General features: G+C 42.5%; 1 protein-coding gene across 2 annotated transcripts in view; it reads left to right on the plus strand.

The window, feature by feature from the left end:
• Nucleotides 1-10,140: 10,140 nt before the first annotated feature.
• The window catches only part of PCSK5 (proprotein convertase subtilisin/kexin type 5), a 321,518-nt gene continuing 319,496 nt past the window's right edge, over nucleotides 10,141-12,162 (plus strand). Inside the window, exon 1 of one of the 2 annotated variants that reach the window (XM_060762183.2) lies at nucleotides 10,141-11,008. In XM_060762183.2, coding sequence (XP_060618166.2) covers nucleotides 10,811-11,008 — 198 coding nt within the window. In that variant the 5' untranslated portion in view covers nucleotides 10,141-10,810. The remainder of the gene's footprint in view (nucleotides 11,009-12,162) is intronic. The other variant, XM_060762182.2, reaches the window with a different exon arrangement.

The following is a 12,162-nucleotide window of genomic DNA, read 5'->3' on the forward strand; positions in this document are numbered from 1 at the left end:
AATTTAAGAGAGATATTGGCAAGTTGGAAAGTGTCTGGAGAAGGTTGACTAAAATAACCAAAGGTCTGGGTACTAGGGCTGGGCAACCACGGAAAAATTTGTTTCTAAACTCGATTCATTTTTAGGGGGTTTTTGCGTTTTGATTTTTAAAAGAATTCCGAAATTTTTCTTTAAAAAAGTTCAAAATTTACGAAATTTCGGAAATTACGAAACAATTACGAAACAATTACGAATCGATTCATTAATGGCGGACGCGACCGCGCAATACGCTAAAAAAACCCTCCAAATGGGACAGGGGGAACTTCTGAAGCTTCCCTCTCCCTCTGTTGTTGACTGTTGGTGTGATAATTATATTTTTTTTCACTGATAAAACAAACAACAACTATAAAACTTGCACCAGACATGCGGAAATAATAACGAAACAATTTCGAAACAATTACGAAACAATTACGAAACAATTACGAAACAATTACAAAACAAATTGAGAAATTCGTTTCGATTTTTAGTTGCTCCTGAATGGTTCAATATTGCTTCGTTATAAAAAAAATAACGAATTAATAACGAATTACGAAATTAACGAACGAAACCGCCCAGCCCTACTGGGTACCATGCCCTATGAGGAGCGTCTTAAAGAACTGGGGATATTTAACCTGCAGAAGAGAAGGTTGAGAAGAGACATGATCACCATGTTGAAATACTTGAAATGGTGTTATAAGGAAGAGGGAGCAATGGGTTCAAATTGCAGGAAAGGAGATTCCACCTGAACATTAGGAAGCAATAAGATAGCTAAAAAAAATTAAAGAATAGCAAATTATTATCACATTTCCTACAAAAGATATGGATTCTTCATATAGTCTTATATTATTCTACTGATTTTAGTCAGCTAAATAGTTTTTTTGTATTATGAAGAAAAATATCTAAGTAAAGTTAATAGATTGATCATCATTTATCTCAAAATGTGAAATCCAAAAATACTCAAAGTTGTTCACATGTCCAAAGCCGTTGTGTTGACAGTAATGTCATATTTGAAGCAGTACTTGAAAGAAGAGGTAATTTCTCAAGAGAGTATTTTGTTTACGTATCCACAAGAGTTCTTTCATATGCTTTTGTATCTCATTATTTTGGACTAGTGAAACATTCTATTGTGTGATCATTTTTGCATTACAGTATTAGAGGAACTTCCTGTTTATCTCAGTCTTTCAAAAGTAACCACAATGGGTACATTATTGAAGCAATGTGTTGGTTCTGCTCTTTTTGTATTATCATATGACATTACAGAAAAACAACAGCTAATACTCAATAGCATTGTAATAGAGAGATTAAAACACAAATATTTCCGTTTGCATGGCAGAAACATCCCACATGATTGAAGACAATGGCTTTCATATTAGTCCCATTAAAATACTAATAGTCAATCTACATGAAGAGCAAGAATTTATGTTACAACTTAAAAATACACAACTGAACTAAAAATATCAGCATAAAACTTCCCCAATAGCTTGTCTGAAACTGAATTAGATACTCAAGTTGGTATATAATTCTTTATAGCCAAGTTTGGGCAAATTATTTGGAGCAAACAACCATCAACATAACAAGCAGTATGATGCAATGATTCCAATATTGGAATGGTGTCCAGCAGATCAAGGTTCAAATCCTTACTCAGCCATCAGATCCCACTGGGTGACTTTCAGCAAGTCACTCTCTCTCAAACTTAAGATGAAGGCCATGCAAACCTCCTCTGAATAAATCTTGTCAATAATATTTTATAGGGTTGACATGAAGACACATAAGGACAACAACCACCAGGATCAGTTTTTCTATTCTATCTGAATAAGTTGTAACTGTGCAGGTAATGAACCAGTACCTAGGTGAAGGCTAAGAGATTGAAGCATTACAAGATGGAGATCTCTCTGGAATTCCCCAAAGAACTAAACCAAATCCTCTTTCCCTATAACAACAACAACAACAACAACAACAACAACAACAACAACTTCTTTTAATTTTTATACCCCCACTACCATCTCCCCAAAGGGACTCAGGGCACCATGCACTACATACAGCAAAATTTAACAGCTAAAACACATAACACAGATAAAAACATAATATCATACAACATAAACAATCTAGTTAAAACAATTGAAAATGGCGAAGTATAACAAGCCTTGCCCACTCAGCCACTAAGTATGCAAAAGCACTATACTTCTCCTAACTCACACCTTCACAATAAACAGAAAAGGGCAATCAGTCAGTTGGCCTGTCTCACAAAACACATAAGCTATAAGCCCATCAAACCACCTTCTTACCCTTTTGTCTTAATCCTGGAGCCCATCAGGGCACCTAGCCACCCATTGCCCCAAATCTGGGAATCTCATGGGACCCATGTCTCAAGGGGTAAACCCATCAACTAACCTTTGTTTCCTTGACCCAGACCTTCCCAGAAGGTGGTCACGTATGAAAAGCAGAGAGTTTCAAATGACAATTTATTAAAATTCCCACCAGACTACTCAGACAATGAGCAGCTGAGATTCACTGACTTTTAATTTTCCAGCCAGCCAGTGGCTGGGAATGGACGAGCTCCTCTACCCAATCAATTAGCGGATTCTGAAACTACACCAATCATTACTCTTTGTTATGTCCCCAAATGTGTGTAAATTCCCTGTATAATATTATCCATGTTTATGACTGGAAAACATGTCAGATTTTGAATTTTCACTGAATCTCATGTCATCTGTTCTGACCACTGCTGAATAAAAAATTCTGTTCCTGTCTTTGACCTTATGCATGTTCATTGGATCCCTTTGGAGTTCTAGCATAGTGGGGAACCTGAGGCCGGATCCAGACAGGTCTTTATCCCAGAAGCATCCACGTTAAAATAATGCAGATGTTTCTGGGGGGCCTGTCCATACCCACCCCAGAAAGCACATGCTTTCTGGGTTGCGTTGTCCAGATGTTCTCTCGGCACTGGCCTGAGAGAACATCCAGAGGCCCTCCCCCAAGCCCCCAGACCCCTTAGAAAAGTAAGAAAAACTTACATGGCATCCATTAGAAGCCTCAACTGGCTCTCCTGGGATGTAGAAATGATGCACCAGGAGAGTGGAGGGGAGCGATTTTCCTCCCTCCCTCCCCCTGCTCTCCTGGCATGTCACTTCTATGCACTGGGAGAGCTGGCTGAGGCTTCTAATGGATGCCACATAAGTTTTTCTTACTTTTCTAAGGGGTCTGGGGTCTTGGGGAGAGGAGGGTGAGTATTCCCACAGTTTCTGCAGTCCAGACCTGGAAATAGTGGATTTATCCTGCGCCTTCCAAGAAGGTGCGGAATAAACCCACTATAAAATTAATTAGCTAAAAACCAGGGTTTTTGGGACTGTCCAGAACGTTGTCTTGACAGCCCATCCTTTATTGTGGGAATTCCTGCAATAAAGGTCCTGTGTGGATGGGTCCTGAGATTTCAGACTACAAAAAATAGTAGCAGTTGTAGTAGCTGCATCTTCTATGGGCCTTGGCTACCTTTCTCCTATTAATGCTGTAGATAAGTCCAGGCTACCATTCTTTTACTTATTATACTCTTACATACATAATCCTATGCATGTATCTGCTCAGAACCTTATTTCACTGAATTCCACGGGACTTACTCTATTATCCGTATCTATCAATCAAGCAAGTATTGTTTCCTAGGAGTAATCCCAACGCAATCCTGGTGGAATGTATTACTCAATGGAATTACAACACATCCACATATAGGCCACAGTTAGTTGAATTTCAGACCAATGAAACTAGGAAACTAATACTAAAAGGGGCTAGAAGCTTTATATGGAAAAGTTTATAAAAGAGGGGAAGGAGGAGTGCCTGAATTCTATCTTGTATTCATAACATGAGACCATGGGATGTGGCCAGTGCATATTCCTCTGAACTGTAGGTTTTATTGACAGAGCCCCAAGTATGATGAGACACATTATACAATGTACTAAGAAAACAGCTCTGGTTCTGTCTAATGATTAACAGCCCCAACTGATTAAAACCTTTGGCAATTACTTAGAAGCAACCATAAACCCTGTGACATGCAGGGATTATCTGTTTCCTGTGCTGAAACTTGAGGTACAGTTTGTGTGGAAAATGCAGAGAGGGGGGAAAATCCGTAAGACGCTCAATAGACATTGTGAGGTTCTCTAAGGTCCTGTTGTATCTCTCATTCTTTCATCTACCCAAAACTGGAGGATAAGATTATCCAGTGATTTGTTGCGTGCACTGCTTGCCATCTGTAAAGTGATGATAGCCACCTGTTCTTCCTTTTACTCTGAGCCAGAGGAGACAGCTGTGTCTGAAGTCAGCAAGGGGCTGAATGAGGGTGGACAAAACTAAGGCCAAACTCTGTGATATGGAGGACTCTGAATGCATCTGAATGTGTTTAACACTAAATAATGGGCGTGAGTGCTATGGGCTGGGAACCTGGTGCCGAGGCAAAGGTTTTTCCTCACCACACCATTTCTTTTTCAGATTCTAGCCTACTCCAGGAAATTGTTATTTTCCCCAAAAGCTATAATATACTGGGCAATATCAGAGCTTGGAAATGTTACTTTTTTCACCCAGAACTGCCAAAAATTCCCAGTCAGCATTGCCTGGGGATGTTCTCAGCAAGTAATTCTGGGATTTGCAACCCAACAAAATATTTTTGCCAACTCTTTGATATACATATATATCTGCATAGATTTCCCCAGAGGACAAATAGTAGCTTCAAGGAAAACATCTTCAAATGGCTTCTTCCTGAATGGTCAACTTTCAGTTATGCATATAGGAAAAGATACAAATAAATGTATTTCATATCATGTATAGCTACAGCCTAATATTTACTCAGGTTAATGTTAGACCAGTATTATGTTTGAGGACTGGATGATGACCCTGGAGACCAGGGTTCAAATCCCTGCTTGACCATGGAAATCTACTGGCTGTCCTTGGACAGGTCACTCTCTCAGCCTCGGGGAACACATCCTGCCAGGAAAATCCCACAACACATTCATTTTAGGGTACCATAAGCTGGAAATGACTTGAAGGCACACAACAACAAATTAATCCTATAGGTATGTCACTCAGACAGTAGGCATTCAATTGAGCATATAGGACAGGGTGGACAAAAATATTTTAAAAAGAGAAACAAATTCAGAAGTAGCTGGAAGTAGCGTCTAGTTTTGATAAATTGGAATTATTAAAATAAATGTTAAACAGTGCAGTCCTCTCCCAACCCCCTCCCAGCAGATTGCTGCTCCTGAAGGTTTGAGGGAATGGCAAATTCCAATTTTGGGAGGAGATTGCAAAGGTGTTGGGGTCACATGAACAACCTTGGATTGGACTTTGCCCACCTGCATCTGGAAAGAGCTGCTTGTGTTTAAGGAATCCCTCTCCAAACACCTGCATGAACTGTGTGTACATTGTGGGTGGGCTCACTCAGCTGCGTGAGCAACATGGACCAAATCCCCCGCCTCCACATGACATGTAGACACAATACAGAGAAAAGTCTAATCATGGTGTGAGATCTAGCTGTCCTCAGAGTCAGTGGAACTGGGAAGATCAGGCTCCTTCCTGAAAAATCAAGCTCACAGAGGTGGCAACTCTTTTCCTGACATTGACATTTTGTGAATACTTAACTAATCCCAGTAACAACTTTTATTTATTGTGCTGTTATTATTATGAGGAGAGACGTAATGCAGAAGGATAATAATAATAATAATAATAATAATAATAATAATAATAATACTTTATATATAACCCACCCTATCTCCCCAAGGGGACTCAAGAAGGTTTCCAGAAAAGGTAACAAAATGGCAAACTTTCAATGCTGAAAAGCAAACAAACAAATAACAAATCAAAACGATGGCTAAAACAATACTGACACAAATTATAAAACAACCAAAAATAACAAAGAATTAAACATAAATAGATAATAGATTATATCTGTATGCAATTCTATGTATTTGAGTTTTGCACCTTAACATTTGAACATCATAATCATTATAAAACAAAAGTTAAGCATTTACTCAAAACTCCTCCACTGGAATTAAAGGGAATCTTAGGCTGAGTTGTGATCAGTATAATTGGTTAACAGTAGTTGAATGGAACTGACTGATAACAGTTGCCAAGTGTTTTGTGTTGATTAACTTTTTTTAATTGGCCAGTTCCTATCTGATTTCATAATATCTTGGATGGAAGGAATAGCATCCTGTTATGCTATTTTGAGATATTATTAGGCAGTAACTATTAAGTAAGTCGATTTGAGCTAAATGCCATGCCAGAGAGAGAGAGAGAGAGAGAGAGAGAGAGAGAGAGAGAGGACAGACAATGCTTACAAAATAACTTTCTAACACATTGCCAGAATCAAAAAAAAATATAAACAGCTATAAAAGTGCGATATTGTCACATTCTTATTTAAATAACAACCTCACTGTGTTCAACACCAAAAAAATTAATATGCTGATATAATCATCCAATTCAGTAATGACTTGTTTCTGTTCTAGCCTTCCAAGACATGCACATTCTAACTAGTGTTAGAGAAAGATCTGAAAACCTAATAGGCATTTATGTTTCCAAGAGATGAGTGGCCATGCCCTCCCCTATGTCTTGCCAAGAAATGTTTGAAGGATATTAATCAGATTTCCTGCATGACTATTAATTATTGGAAGCTGGGTTTCCATCTTGTCTAGTACTGCACCTTTTTAAAAACAGGGTTATAGTTTTTCAAGGTCTTTATTTTTTTCTGCCAAAGGGTAGTGGGGCTCACCAAACTACAACACCCATAATTCCATACCATTGAGCTGTAGTAATTAAAATGATTTCCAACTTCATGAACTCTACAGTGTAGATCAAATTAAATTAGAGAGTTCAGGATGGCCCCATCCCTGCTTGTCTGTCCTAAGCAGGCAAAAACATTCCTTTACCTTCAGGAATTTATAAAGTGATGAGGGTCAGGTTTTTAAAGGATTAGAATTTTAAGGTGTGCACAAAGTTTTAATACTTTTTAATGGTTTTAATGACAAATATAGTTGGATTCTTTTTGTTTAAAATGCTACATTTATTTCAACACATTGCTTTCAATTACCATTGCTTTATATGTATTGAGAACCGCCTGGAGTCCCTATATCAGGAGAAAGGCGGGGGGAAAAAATAACACGTTATTTTTTTTCAAAATGTGTTTTTAAATGGAAAAAATTACCCCCCCCCCCCAAAAAAAAATAAGGTAAACAGGTTGCTTTTAAAAATTTCTATATTTTAATGACATTGTACTATATGGCTGCCATGCTGCATTTCAAATGAACCCTTGCACCAGCCATTTTTAATGTAGCTGTATTTTAAATTGTTTTTAGGGTATCTGTAGTAATGTTTATTTACCATATGTTTTAGTTAACTATGTCTTATCAGATTGTTTTGTTTTATTTTTCATCACAAAATGACGTAAGCTCACTGTTATTACTTTTGCTTTACTGTGCATTATTTTGTTATGTTTGTACTCACCTGAGGCATCAAATACTTGCCTTTTGTGTGTGTAAACCACCCTGAGTCCCTTTGTGTGTGTAAACCACCCTAGAGTGAGGTCTAGAAATAATTTTTTATTATTATATTACGATTACCATTGACTTACAGGACTTGGAGCAATGTGTTCAAATTACAGGAAAGGAGATTCCACCTGAACATTAGGAAGAAGTTCCTGACCACAAGGAGAGCTGTTCAACAGCTGAACTCTTTGTCTCAGAGTGTGATTGAAGCTCCTTTCTTAGAGGCTTTTAAGCAAAGGCTGGATGGCCATCTGTTGAGGGTGCATTGATTGGGCTTTTCCTGCATTGCAGGGGGTTGGACTAGATGGCCCATGTGGCCATCTAGTCTAATGTTGTTGTTTATTCATTCAGTCACTTCCAACTCTTTGTGACCCCATGGACCAGCCCACGCCAGAGCTTCCTGTCAGCCGTAACTACCCCCAGCTAACTATCCAAAGCTTCAAACAGGTTCCAGGATTTCCTATGTAATCATTTATATTAATGACTTAGACGAAGGTTTAGAAGGCATGAACATCAAGTTTGCAGACAACACCAAATTGGGAGGGGTAGCTAATACCCCAGAAGACAAGAGCAGAATTCAAAACTACTTAACAAATTAGAGAGATGGGTCAAAACTAAAAAAAAAAATGAAGCTCAACAGGGACAATTTCAAGATACTCCACTTAGGCAGAAAAAATGAAATGCAAAGATACAGAATGGGGGGCGCCTGGCTCGACAGCAGTACGTGTGAAAAAGATCTTGGAGTCCTCATGGACAAGTTAAACATGAGCAGCAACTTTAAAAAGCCAATGGGATTTTGGCCTGCATAAATGGGAGTCTAGTGTCAAGATCCAGGGAAGTCATGCTATCCCTCTATTCTGCCTTGGCCAGACTACACCTGGAATACTGGAATACTGTGGACACAACAATTGAAGGAAGATATCAACAAGCTGGAATGTGTCCAGAGGAGGGCGACTAAAATGTTCAAGGGTCTGGAGAACGAGCCCTATGAGGAACTGGGCATGTTTACTCTGCAGAAGAGATGGCTGAGAGGAGACATGATGGCCATGTATAAATATGGGAGGGGAAGTCATAGGGAGGAGGGAGCAAACTTGTTTTCTGCTGCCCTGGAGACTAGGACACAGAACAATAGCTTCGAAATACAGGAAAGAAAGGAGATTCCACCTGAACATGAGACAGAACTTCCTAACTGTCAGAGCTGTTCCCTAGTGGATTTCTCTGCCCCAGAGTGTGATGGAGGCTCTTTCTTTGGAGGCTTTTAAGCAAAGGCTGGGTGGTTGTCTATCAGGGGTGCTTCTTGACAGGGGATTGGACTGGATGGCCCACGAGGTCTCTTCCAACTCTAGAATTCTATGATTCTATAGGTCAGTGTTTCTCAACTTGGGGGTCGGGACCCGGGGGGGGGGGGGTCGCGAGGGGTTATCAGAGGGGTTGCCAAAGACCATCGGAAAACACAGTATTTTTATATATTCTCTTGGTCATGAGGGTTCTGTGTGGGAAATTTGGCCCAATTCTATCATTGGTGGGGTTCAGAATGCTCTTGGATAGTAGGAAAGCAATAAATCCTAGCAACTGCAACTCCCAAATGTCAAGATCTATTTCCCCCCAAACTCCAGCAGTGTTCACATTTGGGCATATTGAGTATTCATGCTAAGTTTGGTCCAGATCCATCATTGTTTGAGTCCACAGTGCTCTTTGGATGTAGGTGAACTACAACTCCCAGTTGTACTACACCACTTCCAGTATTTTCTCTTGGTCATGGGAGTTCTGTGTGCCAAGTTTGGTTCAATTCCACTGTTAGTGGAGTTCAGAATGCTCTTTAATTGTAGGTGAACTATAAATCCCAGCAACTACAGCTCCCAAATGTCAGCTCTATTTTCCCCAAACTCCACCAGTGTTCACAAGTGGGCATATTGAGTATTTGTGCTAAGCTTGGTCCAGATCCATCATTGTTTGAGTCCACAGCACTCTATGGATGTAGGTGAACCACAACTCCAAAACTCAAGGTCAATGCCTATGAAACCCTTCCAGACAGTATTTCTGTTGGTGATGGGAGGTCCGTGTGCTAAGTTTAGTTCAATTCCATTGTTGGTGGAGTTCAAAATGCTCATTGATTGTAGGTGAACTATAAATCCCAAATGACAAAATCAATACCCCCCCCCCCAACCCCACCAGTATTCAAATGTGGGCGTATTGGATATTTGTGCCAAATTTGGTCCAGTGAATGAATAATGCATCCTGCATATCAAGAGATTTACATGGCGATTCATAACAGTAGCAAAATTACAGTTATGAAGTAGCAACGGAAATAATGCTATGGTTGGGGGTCACCACAACATGAGGATCTGTATTAAGGGGTCATGGCATGAGGAAGGTTGAGAGCCATGTTTTCTGTTGGTCATGAGAGTTCTGTGTGCCAAGTTTGGTTCAATTCCATAGTTGGTGAATGCTCATTGATTTAAGTTAACCATAAATCCCACCAACTACAACTCCCAAATGTCAAATCTATGTTCCCCAAATTCCATCAGTGTTCACATTTGGGCATACTGAGTAAGGGAAGCGCTAGGACCCGGCGGGCTTCTGTCGGGAGGGGGAGTCGAGGAGCTCTTCTATTGCAGAGAAGAGGGCCGCTGCCATTTCCACTCGCGCTCTCCGCACTCCCCGCTTCCAGGGGAGGAAACAAGAAGAAGAAGAAGAGGGGAAAAAAGAGGAGGAGGAGGAGGAGGAAGGAGGGGGGAAAGAGGGAGGTTACACACGCACACACAGAGGGAGAGCCTGCCTGAGCCGAGGCGCTGGGCTGCCAAGACTCACACACCGCCTGCCGCCGCGCCTGCTGCTGCTTCTCCTCTGGGCAAGGGAGCAGAAAGAAAGAAGAAAGCCAAGAAAGAGAGGGAGAAAGCCCCCATCGCAGCCCCCATCTCGCTTCCTTCTCCCTCTATGGCGCAAGGCAAGAGACCCAAGAAAGTGTGACCGAGAGGCAGGAAAGGGAAGGACCGTAACTTTCGACCCACCGAGGAAGCTTCCCATGCTCTTCGCAGGCTCGAGATAACTTTCTCTCGGGAGGGAAAGCGCCAGGCTTGGGGGAGGCGGCTGCTGCTGCTGCTGACAGAGGTGCCCAAAGGTGAGCCTCGGAGAAGAGAGAGAGAGAGCGAAGGAAGGAAGGAAAGAAGGGAGGAAGAAAGTTTCGTGGCGCCGGATTGGAGTGTCCCCTTCTTCCAGCAGCACCTGGGCGAGAGAGAGAGAGAAGGCGAGCAGGGGAGTCCGAGGCGATGATTTGGAAGCGGGTCTGCCGGTGCCGGGGAGGCTTCGGCGGGGACCTGCTTTGCCTGCTGGCCCTCTTGCTGGGCTGCCTGGTGCCCGCCTGCCGATCCCGCCTCTACACCAACCACTGGGCCGTCCGCATCGCCGGCGGGATCCAAGAAGCCAACCGGATCGCCAGCAAGTACGGATACGTCAATATCGGACAGGTAAGGCTCCGCGGGACAGGTATTTCCCTCCCCCCCCCCCACGTGGCACAGTGGGTTACACCGCTGAGCTGCTGAACTTGCTGACCAAAAGGTCGCTAGTTCGAATCCTGGGAGAGGGGTGAGCTTCCGTTGTCAGCCCTAGCTTCTGCTAACCTGTCTCCGCGGGACAGGTATCACAGTGGGTGATACAGTGGGTTAAACCGCTGAGCTGCTGAACTTCCTAACCCCAAGGTTGACTGTTCGAATCCGGGGAGCGGGGTGAGCTCCCGCTGTCAGCCCCAGCTTCTGCCAACCTAGTATGCAAATGTGAGTAGATCTAGAGTACCGCTCCGGCGGGAAAGTAACGGCACTCCGTGCAGTCATGCCAGTGGCCACATGACCTTGGAGGTGTCTACGGACAACGCCAGCTCTTCGACTTAAAAATGGAGCTGAGCACCAACCCCCAGTGGGACTTAATGTCAAGGGGGAAAGCTTTACCTACCTTAACTCTCCGGAGATAAAGGAAGGAAGGAAAGAAAGAAGGAAGGAAGGAAGGAATAAAGGAACGCGCGGGCAGCAGCGCGCCTCTTTCTTTCCTCCTCCTCCTCCTTCCTCTCTCTCTCTCTCTCTTCCCTCCTTGAGGAAGGCGATAAGTAGTCCCCACAGCCTCTCTCCCGTGAAGGAAGGAATAAAGGAAGGCAGCGCGTGTCTTTCTTTCCCCTTCCCTCTATCTCTCCCTCTTTCTCCCTCTTTCTCTCTCTCTCTCTTCCCTCCTTGGGGAAGGTGAAAAGTAGTCTCCGCAGCCCCTCTCCAGGGCTTCTCATTTTCACCCGCTTCGTGGGTGGCTGGGAAGGAAGGAAGGAAGGAAGGAAGGAAGGAAGGAAGGAAGGGGAAGGTTTCCACAAGGAGAGATAGTCTCCCATTAGGAAGAGCTTCCCGGCTTTAAGCCACCTTGGAGGATAGTCTCCTTAAGCAGAGGCTGGATGAATCATAGAGTCCTAGAGTTGGAAGAGACCTCATGGGCCACCCAGTCCAACCCTCTGCCAAGAAGCAGGGAAATCGCATTCAAAGCACCCCCGAGTGATGGCCATTCATCTTCTGTTTAAATGCCTCCAAAGAAGGAGCCTCCACCACTTACTGGAGCAGAGAGTTCCACTAGGGAATAGGTCTCACAG

This window comes from Anolis sagrei, chromosome 2, assembly GCF_037176765.1.
Source record: "Anolis sagrei isolate rAnoSag1 chromosome 2, rAnoSag1.mat, whole genome shotgun sequence".
Lineage (NCBI taxonomy): Eukaryota > Metazoa > Chordata > Lepidosauria > Squamata > Dactyloidae > Anolis > Anolis sagrei.